Source organism: Trichosurus vulpecula, chromosome 5 (assembly GCF_011100635.1).
Source record: "Trichosurus vulpecula isolate mTriVul1 chromosome 5, mTriVul1.pri, whole genome shotgun sequence".
Lineage (NCBI taxonomy): Eukaryota > Metazoa > Chordata > Mammalia > Diprotodontia > Phalangeridae > Trichosurus > Trichosurus vulpecula.
In genome coordinates this window covers 177,509,306-177,529,781 of record NC_050577.1, presented here as the reverse complement: position 1 = coordinate 177,529,781, position 20,476 = coordinate 177,509,306, and the positions used below count along the sequence as shown (strand labels likewise).

General features: G+C 35.5%; 1 protein-coding gene across 1 annotated transcript in view; it reads right to left on the bottom strand.

The window, feature by feature from the left end:
- ITPR2 (inositol 1,4,5-trisphosphate receptor type 2) overlaps window positions 1-20,476 on the bottom strand; it is a 545,841-nt gene that overhangs the window by 264,440 nt on the left and 260,925 nt on the right. Inside the window, exons 27-30 of the mRNA XM_036758879.1 lie at window positions 13,464-13,553; window positions 13,225-13,350; window positions 10,149-10,271; window positions 7,735-7,935 (exon numbers count right to left, since the gene is read on the bottom strand). Coding sequence (XP_036614774.1) covers window positions 7,735-7,935; window positions 10,149-10,271; window positions 13,225-13,350; window positions 13,464-13,553 — 540 coding nt within the window. The remainder of the gene's footprint in view (window positions 1-7,734; window positions 7,936-10,148; window positions 10,272-13,224; window positions 13,351-13,463; window positions 13,554-20,476) is intronic.

Here is a 20,476-nt window from a genome sequence, read left to right as displayed (position 1 = left end):
TACTGCTTTTTTGGCTCTGCTTACTTCAATTTGCGTCAGTTCCTATAGATCATTTCATACTTCTCTGTATTCATTAAAAACATTATTTCTTACAACACAGTAATGTTCTATTCCTTTCATGAACCACAAATTGTTTAGCCATTCCCCAATCGACGGACATTTATTTTATTTGTAACTCTTGACTATTACAAAAAGTGCTACTATAAATATTATTGCAAATATCATTATAAATACAAATTCCTTTGTCGTATAAGTTTAGTAATGGAATCTCTGCTTCAAAAGGTATGGATATATTAGGCCTTTTATTTGCATAATTCCAAATTGCTTTCCAAAATGTTTGGAGCATTTCACAGCTCCACCAAAAATGTTTTCATCTGTCTATGTTCTAATTCCCACTCCAACTTTGATTGTTGTCATTTTTTGTCATTTCTGCCCATTCACAGGGCATAAGGCAAAACCAAAGAATTGTTTTCAGTTGCATCTCTCCCCAATTTTTTTTCAAGTACAAGTGACTAAACTAGACTTAAATTTCTTATAAAATTCTAGAACAATGAATAACAGGATCATGAATTTAGAACTGGAATGTATCTTAGAGGCCACTGAGTCTACCACCTTCATTTTGTATGAGGAAAATGAGTTACAGGGAAATTAAATAACTTGACAAAGATAATACTGCCATGAAATATCTGAGGCATCCTTTTCAGATCATGATGTGATAAAAATTATATTTAATAAAGGCCTGTAAAAAATAGGATAAAATTAATTGGAAACTAAAAAATTAAATCCTAAAGAATGAGTGGGTCAAAAAAAAATCATATAAATAATCAATAATTTCATCAGAGAAAATGACAACAATGAGACAATATACCAAAATTTATGGGATGCAACCAAAGCAGTATTTAAGGGAAATTTTATATCTCTAAATGCTTACATCAATAAAATAAAGAAATAACAGATCAATGAATTGGGCATGCAATTTTAAAAAACTTAGAAAAAGAACAAATTAAAAATCCCCAATTAAACACCAAATTGGAAACCCTGAGAATCAAAGGAGAGATTAATCAAGTTGAAAGTAAGAAAACCATTGAACTAATAAATAAAACTAGGAGCTGATTTTATGAGAAAAAAAACAATTAAAAAACATTAGTTAATTTGATTTTTTTTAAAAAGAAGAAAACCAAATGAAGAGGATCAAAAAAGAAAAGGGTGAATTCACCACCACCAATGAAGAAGAAATTAAAGCAATAAAGAAGCTATTTTGCCCAAGTGGATGCCAATAAGTCTGACAATCTAACTAAAATGGATAAATATTTAAAAAACATGAATTGCCCAGATGAACAGAAGAGGAAATAGAATATTTAAATAACCCCACCTTAGAAAAAGAAATTGAGCAAGTCATCAATGAACTCCCTAAGAAAAAATCTCCAGGACCAGAAGGATTCACAAGGGAATTCTACCAAATGTTTAAATAACAATTAATTCCAACACTATATAAACCATTAATAGGCAAAGAAGTGAGTTCCATCAAATTCTTTTTATGACACAAATATGGCGCTAATACCTAAACAAGGAAGAGCCAAAACAGAGAAAGAAAACTATAGACCAATTTACCTGATGAATATTGATGAAAAAATTTTAAAGAAAATATTAACAAGGAGATTACAGCAATACATCACAAGATCATACACTATGACCAAGTGGGATTTATACCAGGAATGTAGGGCTGGTTCAGTAATAGGAAAACTATCAGCATAATTGACCATATAAATAACAAAACCAACAGAAAGCATATGATTATCTCAATAGATGCAGAAAAAGCTTTTGAAAAACGAAATACAACACTAATTCCTATTTAAAAAAAAACACTAGATAACATAGGAATAAACAGAGCTTTCCTTAAAATGCTAAGTAGTATCTATCTAGAACCATCAGTAAGTATTATCTCTAATGGATATAAGCAAGAATTCTTCCCAATAAGATGAGGGGTAAAGCAAGAATTACCATTATTACCACAATTATTCAGTATTGTACTAGAAATATTAGATACAGCAATAAGAGAAGAAAAAAAAAGAAAGAATTAGAATAGGCAATGAGGAAATAAAACTATCACTCTTTGCAGTTGATATAATGGCATACTTGGAGAATCAACCAAAAAACTAGTTTAAATAATTAATAACTTTAACAAAGTTGCAGGATATCAAATAAACCAACATAAGTCATCAGCATTTCTATATATTACCAACAAAGCCCAGCAGCAAGAGATAGAAAGAGAAACTCCATCTGAACAAATTCTAGAACTGCAGAACCCACAAATAGCAGAGGGAGGCCAGGCTCCAGCTCAGGACAACCTGGATAGCAGCTGGGTGAGGTCTATCACGCACGGAGCTGGGAGCGGAGGGGAGTGGAGCCCAGCAGAGCCTAGAGTGGGTGGTGGCAGGACCAACCAGACCAGGAGCCGGGCAGAACAGGCCCTAGCACCCTGAAGCAGTGAGCTGTGGTAGTTGCCAGACTTCTCAACCCAAAAACACCAAAGACAACAGAGAGGATTAGTGGGAAAAGCTGCAGGGGACAGAGTGGAAGGGGTTCTCAGTTCGGCCACCACCTCAGAAGCAGCAGAGGTGGGGCAGCTACAGAACTACAGCTGCAGTTGCTTCCTGCCCCAGGCCCACCTGGTGGGAGGAATTAAGTGGCAGATCAGAGCAGGACTGCAGAGCCTGCTTAAGATCTGAGTCAGGTCCTGGTTGGCAGTTCTTGAGGAACGAGGAGTGCTGGTGTGGCAGAGCTGGCTGTATAGAAATAGCTCTGAAAACAACAGCGCATCCCCTCAAGCTTGGGACAAAGTACTCTTTACTCTACAAGCAGTCATACTCTGACAAAAAACTCAAGGGTCAAGTAAGTGTGCTGGGAACATGGCCAGGCAGCAAAAACGGACTCAGATTCAGTCTAAGACTTTGGAATCTTTCTTTGGAAACAAAGAAGACCAAAATATACAGCCAGAAGAAGTCAACAAAGTCAAAGAGCCTACATCCAAAGCCTCCAAGAAAAATATGAATTGGTCTCAGGCCACGGAAGAGCTCAAAAAGGATTTGGAAAAGCAAGTAAGAGAAGTAGAGGAAAAATTAGGAAGAGAAATGAGAATGATGTGAGAAAACCATGAGAAAGTCAATGACTTGCTAAAGGAGAACAAAAAAAATACTGAAAAAACCACTGAAGAAAACAACACCTTAAAAAATAGACTAACTCAAATGGCAAAAGAGCTCCAAAAAGCCAATGAGGAGAAGAATGCCTTGAAAGGCAGAATTAGCCAAATGGAAAAGGAGGCCCAAAAGACCACCGAAGAAAATACTAACTTAAAAATTGGATTGGAGCAAGTGGAAGCTAGTGACTTGATGAGAAATCAAGATATTATAAAACAGAACCAAAGGAATGGAAAAGTGGAAGACAATGTGAAATATCTCATCGAAAAAACCACTGACATGGAAAATAGATCCAGAAGAGATAACTTAAAAATTATTGCATTACCTGAAAACCATGATCAAAAAGAGGGCCTAGATATCATCTTTCAAGAAATTATCAAGGAGAACTGCCCCGATATTCTAGAGCCAGAGGGTAAAATAGAAATTGAAAGACTCCACCGATTGCCTCCTCAAAAAGATCCCAAAAAGAAAAATCCTAGGAATATTGTTGCCAAATTCCAGAGCTCCCAAATCAAGAAGGAAATACTGCAAGCAGCCAGAAAGAAACAGTTTGAGTATTGTGGAAACACAATCAGGATAACACAAGATCTAGCAGCTTCTACCTTAAGGGATCGAAGGGCTTGGAATACGATATTCCGGATGTCAATGGAGCTAGGATTAAAAGCAAGAATCACCTACCCAGCAAAACTGAGTATCATGCTCCAAGGCAAAATATGGATTTTCAATAAAATAGAGGACTTTCAAGCTTTCTCAGTGAAAAGACCAGAGCTAAATAGAAAATTTGACTTTCAAACACAAGAATCAAGAGAAGCACGAAAAAGTAAACAAGAAAGAGAAATTCCAAGGGACTTACTAAAGTTGAACTGTTTTGTTTACATTCCTACTTGGAAAGATGATGTGTATGATTCATGAGACCTCAGTATTAGGGTAGCTGAAGGGAATATGCATATATGTGTGTGTGTGTGTGTGTGTGTGTGTGTGTGTATGTATGTGTATATATATATATATATGTGTGTGTGTGTGTGTTTGTGTATATATATGTATGTTTATAGATATATATATAGACAGAGGGCACAGGGTGAGTTGAATATGAAGGGATGAAATCTAAAAAAATTAAATCAAATTAAGGGATGAGAGAGGAATATACTGAGAGAGGGAGAAAGCGAGAGATAGAATGGGGTAAATTATCTCACATAAAAGTGGCAAGAAAAAGCAGTTCTGTAGGAAGGGAAGAGGGGGCAGGTGAGGGGGAATGAGTGAATCTTGCTCTCATCGGATTTGACCTGAGGAAGGAATACCATACACACTCAATTGGGTATCTTACCCCACAGGAAAGAAAAAGGAAGAAGATAAAAAAGGGGGGATGATAGAAGGGAGGGCAGATGGGGGTGGAGGTAATCAAAAACAAAACCTTTCAAAAAGGGACAGGGTCAAGGGAGAAAATTCAATAAAGGGTGATAGGTTAGGAAGGAGCAAAATATAGTGAGTCTTTCACAACATGAGTATTGTGGAAGGGTTTTACATAATGATACACATGTGGCCTATGCTGAATTGCTTGCCTTCTTAGGGAGGGTGGGTGGGAAGGGAAGAGGGGAGAGAATTTGGAAGTCAAAATTTTAAAAACAGATGTTCAAAAATAAACAAAAAAAAAGTTTTTGCATGCAACTAGGAAATAAGATACACAGGCAACGGGGCACAGAAATTTATCTTGCCCTACAAGAAAGGAGGGGAAAAGGGGATGGGAGGGGTGTGGGGTGACAGAAGGGAGGGCTGACTGGGAAACAGGGCAACCAGAATATATGCCATCTTGGAGTGGGCTGGAGGGTAGAAATGGGGAAAAAATTTGTAATTCAAACTCTTGTGAAAATCAATGCTGAAAACTAAATATATTAAATAAATTAAATTTAAAAAAGAAAGAGAAACTCCATTTAAAATAACTGAAGACAATAAAAATGTTTGAAAAGTCTACCTACCAAGACAAACCCAGGAGCTATAAGAACACAATTACAAAACACTTTTCAAAAAAATAAAGACAGATCTAAACAACTGGAAAAATATGAATTGCTCAAGGGTAGCCAACCCAAAATGATAAAAAGGACAATTCTACCTAATTTAATTTACTTATTCAGTGCCAAACCAAACTACCAAAAAAATTATTTTTAGAGCTAGAAGAATAATAAAATTCACCTGGAAGAAAAGGTCAAGAATATCAAGAGAATTAATGAAAAAAAAATGTGAAGGAAGGTAGCCTAGCTATATCAGATCTCAAACTGTATTCTAAAGCAGTAATCACCAAAACTATCTGATACTGGCTAAGAAATAGAGTGGTGGATCAATAGAATAGATTAGGTACACAAGACTCAGCAGTAAATGAACACAGTAACCTAGTGTTTGATTAAACCCCAAAACCCCAGCTTTTGGGACAAAAACTCACTATTTGACAAAAACTTCTGGGAAAACTGGAAAACAGTATGGCAGAAACAAGGTAGACCAACATTTTACACCATATACCACAATAAGGTCAAAACAGGTATGTGATTTAAACATAAGGGGTGATATCATAAGCAAATTAGGAGGGCAAGGAACACTTCACTTTTCAAATCTATGGAAAACGGAAGAATTTATGACCAAATAAGACATAGAGAACATTGCTAGTTGCAAATGGACAATTTTCATTATATTAAATTTAAAAGTTTTTGCACAAACAAAACCAATGCAAGCAAGATTCTTAGAAGGAAAGCAGAAAGTTGGTAAACAATTTTTATAGCGCATCTCTGATAAAGGCCTCATTTCTAAAATATATAGAGTACTGAGTTAAATTTACAAGAATACAAGTTATTCCCCACTTGATAAATGGTCAGAAGATATGAACAGGCAGTTTTCAGACGAAGAAATCAAAGCTATCTATAGTCGTGTGAAAAAATGCACTAAATCACTATTGAAAAGAGAAATGCAAATTAAAACAACTCTGAGGTACCACCTCACACCTATCAGATTGGCTAATATGACAGAAAAGAAAAATGATAAACTTTGGAAAGGATGTGGGAAAATTGGGACATCAATACACTACTGGTAGAACTGTGAACTGATCCAACCATCCTGGAGAGCAATTTGGAACTATGCCCAAAAGGCTATCAAATCTTGCACACCCTTTGATTCAGCAATACCACTACCAGGTCTGTATCCCAAAGAGATTTTAAAAAAAAGAAGAAAAGACCTATTTGTACAAAAATATTTATTAGCAGCTCTTTATGTAGTGGCAAAGAATTGGAAATTGAGGGGATGCCCATCAATTGAGGAATACCTGAACAAGATGTGGTATATGATTATAATAGAATATTATTGTGCTATAAGAAATGATGAGCAGGATGATTCCAGAAAAACCTAGAAAGACTTGTATGAATTGATGCAAAATGAAGGGAGCAGAACCAGGAGAACAATGTGCAAAATAACAGCAATACTGTATGATGATCAACTGTGAATGACTTAGCTATTCTCAGCAATACAATGATCCCAGACAATCCCAAAGGACACATGAAGAAATATGATATCCACCTCTATAGAAAGAACTGATGGCATCTGAATATGGATCAAAGCACACTGTTTTTCACTTTCTGTATTTCTTTTGTGTTTTCCCCCTTTGGATCTATGTCTTCTTTCACAACATGACCAATATGATAATATGTTTTGCATGACTGAACATGTGTAACCTATATCAAATTGCTTACTGCCTCAGGGATGGAAGAGGGGAGGGAGGGAGAGAGGAAATTTGAAACTCAAAAGTTTTTTAAATGAATGTTAAAAATTGTCAATACATGTAACTTGGGAAAAATATTATTTTTTTTAAAAAGTTGACTATTGACTAAAGTATCTCACTTCTCAGCCCAGAGATGTTGCTTGGATACTAGGTCAATGTGGCTCAGTGTCCAGTACAGGTCAAAAAAATTTGAGTAATGATGAAAAGGATAAAATTTAGTGAATAAATATCATTTACCACAGTTTAACACTGGATCTCAACAAGAATTTTTGAAGAGCATAAAGGAAATAATTCAGCTTATAACTATTAAATCACTGATGGCATTGCATTTGCCTGATTCATATTTTTTTAAATTATATGTTTTTGCAAATAGGAAAAAACAAAAATTATTTTTCCAAGGGCAGAATTATTATACTTGAGACATTAGAGAAGAGCCAAGTTCAACATATCATAGTTTTTCTATTGCCATTAGTGAAAAAACTACTAAAGAAATCTGTTTGGACTGCCACTGGTCTCATGTGGCCTCCTAAAGTTTTACTATGTTTTACAATACAAAAATTTTAAATGAACAAAGAATAATCACTTTCATAGAAAGCAGGGAATCAATCCAAAACATATTATCCTACATTAGATTAATGACAAATACATACCATGAAGTGTTTGCCATTTTGAGATAATCCTATTCTATAAATCAATGACTCAGTGTTTTCCTATGTTAACAGAATTAACATTAACACTAAAGATTGTATGAGGCTGATTAAATATAAATGGTGAACATACCTCTGTCATTACCATATCTTGGCATTTTTTTACATATTTGCCATCTGCTTTTACAATCGTTTGCAAAAACCTCAGGTATTCTACATGGCGACCATGTGTCTCAATACAATGTACAAAGTGCTGTACGACTCTCTCACTAATCTCATTGCACAGATGGTAGTTGTTCATGAAGATGTGTCGCATCGTTTCTGCTTCAAGAAGCTAAAAGGCAAGGAAAAAAAACTTGTAATTCTGACATGATGAAGAAACATAACATGCATTTATATGGTGCTAGACTTACATCATCTCATCAGATCCTCATGATCATTCCCATTTTATATACAAGCTTACTCAATGGGCTGAAATCCAAGTCCACGGAACCTTTTAAAGTGACAGAACTGGAACTCAAAACTGTTTAATTTAAGACTGGGGTCCTTCTACTACACTGCTTCTCAATACTCACTTCTAATCTTACTCCTTTCCCTGTTTACGTGACCATTTTTGTTACTTAATTGAATGGACCTGTGGCCTCATCAATATGAGTACTCTCTCAAACAGTCCAGTTCACAGCCCATGTGCCTCTTATACATCTTTCCACCAGGTATCCACCTAAAGTTATATGGGTCTTGTGAAGCACGTAGGCTATCTCTTATTCTGTTAGTATCTCTTACTCTCAACTCTATGACTTATTTCTCAGGTTATATATCAATTTAATGGTCTATATATTCTTCATTATGTCCACCATGCCTATTTCCATTGTCCTTTGAATGACCCATAATCATGATTTTTTTTTGAGATTGTGGCATCCCATGATCCCCTCTTGCAGAGGAACAATATTGGAGTTCAAAAGATGAGTGTTTGTTTTGGGGAGAAACTTGACTTCTTTAAACATACTGTTCAAGTTCTCAAATGCAATTAAGCTACTCTATTATTCTTATTAAATTCTCCATTCATTATCTGTCTACAGTATCTCTCTCTCACACACACACATACATATGTATGTGTGTGTGTATATATATATATATATATATATATGTGAATGTATATGTGTACATATACACACACACATTACCAGACTAATTCTAGAGGTTATGTATTCAATTAGACATCATAGTCTGAACAACAGGAATTCATCATCCATTTGGTTTTTCCCCATATGGGTAGTTCGGTCAAGCTATTTTGACTGATTATGAATTTCATTTAGGTAGACTACAGTGTTCTAAGCCTTGAAACAATCAACAAAATGTCTTCGACAAACAAGAGCATCTGGGGTACCTCACCATCTATGTGGAGCCCCTCCTTCTTAACAGTGGTAAACACCTTTGGTGAGCCCATCTCTCTGTTTTATGGCTTGCTTGTTCTTTATAGAAAATCACACTAATTTTCCATGTAGGTCTGTACAATTCAACAAGATTGCTAGCCATAAAAGACTTGAATACATAAAGTAATTTGGAGGAAATAACATTGCCTGACAGAAGCAGCTGGTTTAACACCATAAAACTTGGCAAGCTGACTACACTATTATTGAGATTCATTTAGCTTCCTATATTACAAATTTAGTTTCTGCTTCCCTAATGGCCAGTGGACATACTCACAGATTACGCAAATCTGATAATACTTGTAAGCCTTCTATATCAATTTTACTTATAGCAATTTGGGGCAAGTTCTTTATTATGGCATAACCTTTTTATAGAGGCAACAAACTCTGTACATGTGAATGAAGTTGCATTTGGCCAGGTAAAATTCACACTATTTTTTTTTATATTATTTCTTTAAACAAACTGAATGGAGCTCACATTTATCGTTAAGGGTTGATGGAGGACCTACAAAGTAAAGTCCAAATTTGGAGGTGATAAAATTAGTAGATTTAAAATAAAGGCAGGTAATATTTTTCCACCTATGCCTCTACTACTTTTTCCTTGAATGGGTAAATTTACTTTTAGACTTGGGACTTCAGTGATATTTTAAGAAGTATATTATGCTAATTCAAATTTGGCTTGAACTGAGAGAACTAAATTAAAATTGTGAATATTTTGTGTCATATGCTAAATGATCTGAAATTATAATTCCAAATATGTTAGATTACATTACTTTTCTGCCAAAGATCAAATGACTAACCTTTTTCTAGGTCTCATTAGTTATCTGAGTCTAGAACAGTCTCAGACATATAGTTCTATATTCTGAAGGAATTATAATTTTGAATATAATATAGCATGGTACAATAGAAAAAGCTTGGAATTTTGAGTCTGGTTACCTACATTCAAATATCGCTTCTGCCATTTGCTACTATGTTAGCATGGGCAAAGTATTTTATCTTTCCAGGCCTCAGTTATTTTATGTGTAAAATGGAAGGACCTGTTAAGGTCCTTTCTGATTCCATACCCAATATCCTATAAATATGCTGATACCTTTACTAGATGTGATTAAATACTTACACCAGGAGTTAAAAACAAATTGAGATGTTTGTGGAGAAGAACTTGATTCTGAGGATTTCCCCGACAGAAATTCTGTAGAAATGTATGGGCTAAATTCATCACTTCATTCATCTTTTCATCAGACTGTAGATTAAAAGGTTGAAATATAAGGAAATACATAATATTTATATATAATATAAGGAATAATAAGGAAATAGAAAGTAGCATTTGATTATGTCTATAAACTATTCAGTAATTAACAGATCAGTTAATCAACAAGTATTTATTAAGCCCCAACTAGGTGCTGCAGACACAAGCACAAAGAAGAGAAATGACCCCTGCTTGCATTCCAATGGGGAAATAAGAAGTACCTACAAAAACACAAACTTCATCAATATAAAGTTAATAAGTACAAACACATGCAGAGGAGTTAAATGCAAGGTAGTTTCAGAGGATGAGGGCAACACTAGCACCTGGAAGATCAGGAAAAGCTTCATGCTAAAGATGATGCCTAAGCTACATCATAAAACTCTAGTGGCTCCCTACCACCTCTAGGATAAAATATGAAATTATCTATGTGGCATTCAAAGCCCTTCATAATCTGCTCCCTGACTTTCCATTCTTCTTATGCTTTACCCCCACCCTTCCCATACCACTCCCATATACATAAACTTTATGATCCAGTGACTGGCCTCCTTGCTGTTCCTAGAACAAAACACACAATCTCCCAATTCTGGGCATTTTCATTGGCTGCTCCTCATGCCTGGAATTCTCTCTCTCTTCATCTACATCTCCTAACTACCTTTGTTGTTGTTCAGTCATCTTCCAGTTGTGTCAGACTCTTTGTGGTGCCACCTGAGGTTTTCTTGGCAAAAATACTGGAGTGACTTAACATTTCCTTCTCCAGCTCATTTTACAGATAAGGAAACTGAGGCAAGCAGGGTTAAGTGACTTGCCCAGCGTCACACAGCTGTAAATGTCAGACACTGGATTTGAACTCACAAAGAGGAATTTTCCTGGCTCCAGGTCTGGTGCTATAATCCATTGTACCACCTAGCAGGGACCTAACTACCTTGGCTTCCTTCAAATCCCACCTACAGGAAGATGTTCCCAATCCACCTTAATTCTAGTGCCTTCTCTTTGTTGATTATGTCCAACTTGTCCTGTATGTATCTTATTTGTACAAAGTTGTTTGCATGTTTGCTTCCCTCATTAGACTGTGAGCTTTTTGAGGGCAGAGGCTATTTATTGCCTTTGTACCCCTACCACTTAGCACAGTGCCTGGCATATAGTAGGCACTTAATAAAAGATTGTTGGCTGAATGACTAATTCTATGAAGTAGATGCAAAGAAGTTGTTTATTCTAACCATGGAAGACGGACACTCCTTCCTGTGTGAAGAAGAAAGAAAAGGCAAATTTGGATGGCTCATAAAGTGCAGAAGGTGAATAATGTCCAATGAGACTTGAAAGATAGGTTTGGTGCCAAGTATAGTGCTTTAAAAGTGAAACAAAAGGTGTTATATTTTACCCGGGAGGCAAAGGTCACTGAGTAAGTGATCCAAATGGTCAGATTTACACTTAAGGAAAGTTACTTTGGAAGCAGTGGGCCCATCCCAGGAAAGACTGGATTAATGAGAGATTTCAGGTAGGGAGACCACTTAGAAAGTGGTTGCAATAATCAAGGAGAGAGGTGATTGAGGGCCTGAACTGAGGTGGAAGCTGTGTGAGTATAGAAAAAGATAGAATGTGGGAAATGTCACAAAAGTAGAACTGGCAAGATTCGGCAACTAATTACATATGCAGAGTAAGATAAGTACAGGGTCTATTTTTACCATAAAGAAAAAAAAGTACTCATTCATCATAGTCACAAGTAGTTCTTCATTGTTTATTCTCACTCTTCGAAGGCCTTATGACCTGGATAGGTGTCTGTTTATCCATAATAATATTAACTGGAATAAATTTGGTAACACAACTAGAAATCTGAACAGAAATTCCAAATCTGAATAGCTACGAAAGTGGAAAAAAAAATTTTCTCAAATATGAGGGCCATAAGAAACAGTATGACAGCCAGAACAAAGTATTGCGTAAGGAACTTATGCTACTGTTTACAATGTTGATCATTTGTCAGAGATATCTTAGAAAGGATTCCTACATTGATTGGATGAAAGGTGGATCTAGACTACCTCCAAGAATTGATGATTCTGTTTTTTGACTATTATATAGAAAACACAGATTCTATAATGCCACTTGCCAATACTAAAGGGAGATTAATTTCACAAATCAATATACTGAATTCTTAAGGATCTCTTAATACAGGGAACTCCTTGTATGGGAACACCTTCTACTAACTTAGGGAAACTCATGGGTTAATTCCTAGGAAGTTACCTGAGGTTAAATGATTCACCCAAGGTGACAAAGCTATTAAGTTCCAGAGGTGGGATTTTAACCCAGGTTTTCCTGACACCAAGCCTTGCACCTATATACTATTCTGTCTCAAATTAACCTCAATAATCAATAAGCAATAACAACAAAAAATGTCCATAACTCCTCACTTTAAACAAGGAAATCCCTTGTCATCTCTTCTTCCACTATTCAATCTGGGGTCATTTAAAGTGCTCCAAAAGGCATTTTAAATACTCATTATAAATAAATACTGAACCCCTTACATCAGTCCCAGGAGCTAGCCCAAGGATGGCAGCACCTGACCTCAAATCTCTCCAATAGAACAATAGCTTGTTAGAAGAAAACATCAGCTCTACTCTGATACCTGATATTTCCACGAGCTTTTTCACCATTTTTATTTTAAGTGCTTTTGTCTCCAAACAATCCAATAGTAGAAACTAAGAAAGGCTTAAAGTAAAAGGCTTTACAGGGATGAGAAACGTTAGAGCTGGCTTTGTAATAGATAAACATTGTACCATATGTCAATCCCTCTACATTACAGAATTAAAATGGCATGCATGATAAACACACCTTTTTTATTTCCCTTTAGAAATTTTTTCAACCTAATGCCTTAGTTTAATCATTACACGATCACTTTGGGAGTAAGATACACATACATGCTCATATATGTTGCCATAAACAACTGAAAACTAACCTTTTCATAGGGTATTTGTAGAAGGTCCAACACCACTGAATGAGCCCCCATGTTTTTAAGCAAACGTTGATGCTGATTCCGACACTTTTTATTCTGGACACAGAGTTTACTTAATCTGATTAAAATCTAGGGAAAAAGAAAACACCAAATGAAAATTAAAATAGAAAATACAAATCAGAATTGTAAACTGTTACCAAAATGTAACAAACCAATGTGGAAAATACTTCACATCTACAAACCTCCTTTACAATCTTGTAATTGTTGCTCTTATTACTGTCGATCTGAGGTTTCTTGGTTCCATCTTGCACTGGACTTAAAATATTTGATTCCTAGAATGAATAAAAATATATACTTTTATACAAAATGTTCCAGATTCATGATAACTTCAGTGTTGTTCTGTACTTCCTTCAATACCCATCCACACCCTCTAGCTTAAATAAACAATGCAAATTAGCACTGGTCCCATAGGCTTGAGGTCCAAAAGAATTTATAAAACTGAGGAAATAAAAGAAAATATTTTTCAAAGCATTATTAGCAAATTTCTTTATGCTATTGATAATAAGTACATGATTGTTTTTCAAACTACATGCATGAGTTAAGGACTACTAAGTATTTTAAGCCACTAAAAAATGTTTAGGGGGGCTTCAAATTTTTTCTTAACCTATGTGAAGCAAAACACAGTAAATACAGAGTAAAAGAACACATAGAAGTAATTCAAAATACTCCAAGGAAAGAGAAAAGTACAACTTAACCTAAGGATTCTCAGCCAGGTTACCATGACACCCTAGAGAGTCATGACCTGCAAACAGAGATATATCAGCAACATTTACAGAACAATAAAAATATAGAATATTTTTAAACACTGCAGGCTTGAAAACATAGAAATCTTCACAATGTAATTATTTTAAAATACTAAAAATTAATTAAAATAGTAATGACATTGGAAACAAAAAATAAAAGCACTGTGCCTACTTCAAACATCAAAAAGGCTTACCATAAAAAAAATTAAGAAAGAATATAAACGAAGGGCTAGAAGCCTTAGGTTTTAGTGCCATCTCTGTTGCTAACTACATGACCTTGAGCAAGTCACAGCCTTTCTGAAATGGTCAGAAATATAACTGGCAGAAATGAGACTCAAACTTAGCCTCAAGCCCTTAGTCTACATTTGTTAAAATGAGGGTAATAATACTACCTCACACAGTTGCGGTGAAAAAAGTATCCTGTAAAGGTTAATGGACCACAGAAATGTGAGTTATTTATCAATCACCTACTATTGAGGCATTTAGCACTTTGTTAGCAGCTATGAGGGATACAAAAGTTGTATAAAAAAAATGGTTCCTGCCCTGTGTATTATAATCCAGCTGTGCAAGTAGCTATAAAATGTATTAGAGAATATATAAAACAATAATAAAAGAGTTAATACTAAAAATATAAGAAAAGGGTTCATATAAATTCAGAGAAGGGAGAGATTAGTATGAACTGGAGTAATTAAAGAAGAGACACTTGCGCTGGACACTGAGGAAGGAATATATGATTTAGATGCATGTAGGGAAAGAGGAAAGAAGAAATGGCAGAAGCTCAGGAAGGAATGGACATGTGGCATGCAGAAAATGGTGACCAGATCAGATCAGGGAGTGAAAATTCAACAATAGTAGGCAATAAGGTTGAATAGTTAGGGTGGGCTAAGATTATGGTACCAATTTAAATTACATAAGATAAAGAGAATATGAATTTATAAATATGAAGTTTAAGAATGAAGCAGAGTGGTCAGGGGAACCCCCTGAGATCAGCCTGGAGTATCTCCCATGGAGCTGGGCATTAACTCTGGCCCCTTGTTAAGGAGTTCGTGACCTAGCAGCAGCTAGTTAGTTGGTTGGTCCTGTGGTCCCCACGAGAGAGGTACTGACTCAAAAGTGATTTGTGACTGAGTCGGAAAAAAATTTAATCCCTCACACACACACATCCATAAGAATTATAGGGGAAAAAACTAAAACAGATATAGAAAAGTTGCAGAAACTACCACCAAACACTAGTTTGAGCTTGTTCCTTTAGGATTATGGAAGTTTTCCCTTGGTCCTTCAGCAAAAGGAAAGAAGAGGAATTTTTCTCCCTTCTGTGCCCCTAGCAGTAATATCATCTACAGACACACAGCAAAAAGAATATGTGCTTGCCTAGGAAAGCATGAATTTCTGGCATCCTTTTTCTGCCTCTGTGTTTTCACCCTGGGCACATGGTCTGTGACGATTAATCAAAGATACTGAGAGATGGATATTTCTTTGATAAGTTACCCTAAAGGTTTCCCGAGTAAATATTGGCATGTCTATGGGAGGTAATTTTGTAACTATACTGCTTCTCAAAAGAGAATATGACCATTAACAGGCTATGAGCACTAACAGGATTATCTTGAACCATAAAGGACTAAAGTCATGCCTGACTGGCAGATCTGAGCCGTGGAAGCTGCTTAGACAGTGAAGAATTGAGGTAAATGTGAAATATACATTCAGCAGCTCTATAAAGTTGCCTTTATTGCTGGGAGAGCACAGTAAACATGATGAGTTATCGTTTAGTGTTTTAAGTATTTAATGTGAACATATAAGTCTTCTGTGTTTTAAGCCTTTGTCCCCATACCTGTTATCAATTTTGTACCCTGAATATCTTTCTATGAAGGACACTGTTAGTTCCTTTTGGGAAGACCCAACACATAAGACATACCTAAGATTTATTTCAGAGATATTCCTCAGAATTTTGCTTTGCGATAGGGGTACAATTAACCTGAAGTCCCAAGAAAGCACAACACTTCTCTTTTAACAGTCAGGTCTTCCTCAGCATTAAACCTGGTTTGTGTGAGTCCAGGGTTTAGCATACGATTAGAAAATACAACACTTTTTTTAAATGTCCTGGAATTGTTATCAAACTTATGAGAATCTCAGTTTTGTGTTATTTCCAAAATATAATTATTCACAGTATTAGTCAGCTTGGGAAGAAACAAGATATTAATAAAAAACACTCAGAGAACTGTCAATCCACTACTTTTGTGATTATGTAAGTTTGTCAAAAGATTATTTACTTCAAGGCATTTCCCAAGAAAGAGTAAACATAATTAGAAGACCATAGTTGCCATTGAAACAATTCTGATTTAGTCTGTTAGCTACAGAAAGGTAGTTGCAGTAAGTCAATAATCACTAATATCTTTAATTTCATCCTTCCTTTCCATTCCTACTACCACTATACTAGTTCAAGCCTGTATTTTTTGTCACCTAGACAGGCAATAATTTCCTAACATTTCTTTGCCTCCAGGGTAATTCAGTTTTACAAGCATTTAGTAAGCTCCTACTGTATGTAAGAAGATATTGTCCAAGATGCTGAGAATACAGAGACGAAAAATGACTCACGCAACCTCCAACTATTTATCCCATATAATATTGCCAGTTTAATACTCTTCAAGCACAGATTTGATGTCATTCCTCTGTTCAAAAAGAAAACTGCAATAGCTCCCACACTGCCTGAGAAGTAAATTCCAAACTACTCATACTGGAATTCAAGGACCTACAGTAAAGGGTCTGCCTTCGTGTCTATCTGCCCTTTTGGTTTTATTTCCCATTCCTTTCCTCACAGACAAACCAAGTGCTGAACTCATATCCATGGCATGTTAAAAGAGCAAGAGAGGGTCTCCAGTATGTTTGCTAGATCTTCAATGGAGGATTTATGGAAGGCTGTTGAAAAGAATCCCCAAAAGTGAGAAAGTATGAATTTCACTGCTATTTGCATCAGAAGAAAGATTGGCCCTGTGTCAGAGAGAAGTGATGACAGAGGAGCATAATAGAAACCTGTGTTTTATCTCCTACTTTGCTACTAACTAGCTATATGATCTTGGGCATGCCAGATTCAGTCACAGCTTCCTGAGCCATAAAATCAGACGTTTGGCCTAATGATCTCCAATGTCTCAACTTGCTTTAAAATATTAACATTTGATGAAAATATTTTAAAAATTAATCATAGAAGAAATCAAACAAAATTAAGTATGCAAAATTATTAATAACCTTAGAATTATAAGATATCATTATTCTTCTTTATGGGTGGAGAGTAAAAATGAGGAGGAAATAGGAAAGATAAAGATAACAGATATGAAGAGTCCAAAAAAAATCTTGTTCAGTATTAGATCTACTGCAAGAGAACTAAGAGATCCTTGTCTATAACATTAAGAATACTTTCCTCTCTGTCAAGATTTTTTTCATCTAAATTAAGTATTCTTCCCCCATCCCTTTTCCTCTACAACAGTGGTATCAGACTCAAATAGAAATGGGGCCACTAATCCTATATATAAGAATCCCTCCCTGCCACATATTGACTTATTTTTAAAATATAGTATTACCTGTATTTTACTGCATTTTTATACTGCTAAACATTTCCCAATTACATTTTAATCTGGTTCTGACCAATGTTTTATACCTCTGCTCTGTATCACCATTTTCTCTCAGTCCTTCTCAAGGAGTAAATGCTTATAATTATTACACAAGATCTAAACCTCTCATTATGACTGTTTACAAGAGACCAATGAAAATAGTTACCCCCTGGAAATCAAAAGATCATTGTTCTGGGGCTATATGTAAGAGATCTCAAAGGCCTTCAGGTGGAACCTCCACATTTTACAGATGAGCAAATTGAGACCCAGGCAAGACAAGGGACTTGACAAAGATCACACCAGTAGTAAGTGGGAAAACGAGAATTTGAAATCAGGTCTCCAAAGCCAATACTATGCTGCTTCTCTATGGCTTCATGTAAGATAAAAAAACTAATTTAAACCGCACATTTCCCTGAAACATTTCTTGGGGGCAGTATAGTTCTTATTCCCCTCCTCCCACCTTTCCAGTCTAATAACACTTTAAATTGTTTCTGCCCTACTCCCACCCCTCCACTACTTTGTAATCCAGTAACACTGACAGCCCTTGCTGCTCCACAAAAAAAGACACTCCATCTCCCAGCTCCAAGCATTTTTCCTGGTTGCCCCCTACAAACAGAATGCTCTCCCTCATCTCCACCTCCTGGCTTCCCTGGCTTCCTTCAAGTCCCAGCTAAAATCTCACCTCCTACAAGAAGCCTTTCTTGAGCCCCCGTAGCATTAGCTAGTACCTTCTATCTGCTGCCTGTCTCCAGTTTATCACACATGTAGCTTATTTGTATGTAACTGTTTACACATTGTCATCCACATTAGACTGTGAGCTCCATGAGAATAGGGTAAATAGTAGGGAATCTATTCATAAATATTAACTATTGATTGTTTATATAAGAACTTTAACCCAAGCATTGCTTTCTAGAAGTGTTATTGTACATATTTGGAATTCCTAGAGAATACTTAAAGGATAAAGAAGAAAATAGCCATTTTTGACACTGAGTATATGGACTCTACTAAAGTTTTTTTCAATGTTTTACCAAAATAGCATTATTAATAGGGCCACTAGTCTAGGAGTCCGGGGGTGCAAAAGAGGGACACTGAAAAATACTAAGCATTAGACTCAATCATGAGAGATTGCAAAACAAAACCAAGAGTTTAAAAATTCATACATAAACAAAATCAACATGGGGAATACGTAGAAGACAGCCCAATGGGCTAGGATAAATGGAACTATTTACAAGCAAAAGGAATATGAGATCAGGGAATGCAACAACTGAGGTTGTATGTGTGTGTGTTTGTGCACGCACACATGTGCGTGCACATGCAGGCAAGTGTGATGACACAGTGAATTTATTTATGAAAAAGTAGAAATCGCAAAAAAAAATATTGAATTTCCCCTTTCATGCTCACACAAGTGAATGATAACTATTACCAAAAGCATAATTTTTTCTGGAAAATGAGAAATTGAAAAAACCCATATTATTAGAGAAAATGGAGCTAAAAATTAACAAATCTAAACAGACTATTAAGAATCCTGATATAGAGAGAAGATGTGTTTGGTATCTATCAACTTTCAGGAAAATGATTTTTAAAAGACTGGCAAAAATTTGGCAGATATGTTTAAGTCCATTTATCTGATAAAGATATGAAGAAAAGCTTTCCCTTTGTTTTAATAGTAGCTTCTGGTAAGATTTAGGAAAATATAAAACTATGCAATACATTCCAGAAGTGGAAAGATGTAGAAAATGCTAATCTTCATGAGAAGGAAAAGAGGAAAAAACTGACTTTAATAACTGAAGATGATCAAAATTAATGATGAGTTTATAAACACCCATAAAGACAATAATAGCTATCTCTGAGGAGTCAGAACAATTCACCTTAATTCCTGGAAAATAATTCACTGACTGAACTGAATTGAATCTTATTGCTACCCTTCACACACACTGCATTGCAGTCAAACTGGCCTATCTCTTTTTACAGCAGGAATTGTTTTATTTCTGTCTTTGTAACCCTGGCACCCAGCATGGTTTCTGACACATAGTAGGTGTTCAATAAACATTTGCTGAATTGAATTGAGTTTATGTATATTGAATTGACATTTTTATCTCTGTGCTGTTATATAAACTGACCTCAGGACCTGAAATGTATGCCTTTTTGCTTCTACAACTATGAGTCCCTAGCTTGCTTTAAAGCATAATTCTATATAATATAGATATATCAGCTATTATCATCTGGTTGAGTTTATGTTTCAAATACTACCCAAGCTGCTATTTAGATCAACCAAAACTTGTAGTTATCTCCTACTGTTTTGTATAAGAAACAGCTATTTTGGGGATTATATAAAAAGAAGTTCATGAGCTAAAACGTGTTACCAAGTGGCTAGCCTGAAAAGTTTTGATACATTTGAGGCTAATTAGGGACTATACTCAGTTATTAAAGGTAAGGTTGAATTGGTTGGAGAATAACCATATTATCCTACATATCACCTCTTAGTGCTCCTGTAATGGTGTAATTACTTAGATGTACAGACAATTGTCCTGACCCAGAATAATGTTACTATTAGGGTCATTATTCTAGGAGTCAGAAGACACAGAATCACCAAATGTCACAACTAGAAGAGACTTTGGAGACTATTTGGCCAAATGCCTCCTCCCAGCTCCCTTTTACAGACAAGACCGCTGAGGTCCAAAGAAGTTAAGTGACTTGATTAACAAGAAATATAAGTACTGTTTAAAAAAGATTAACTCCATACAGAAGGTTGAACTTCTTTATATTTTTAGCCTGAAACATTTATTCAGAAATTATAAGTTATTTTGTGCTATTTTTAAATTAAATTTTATTTTTAGTTTGAACTTAATC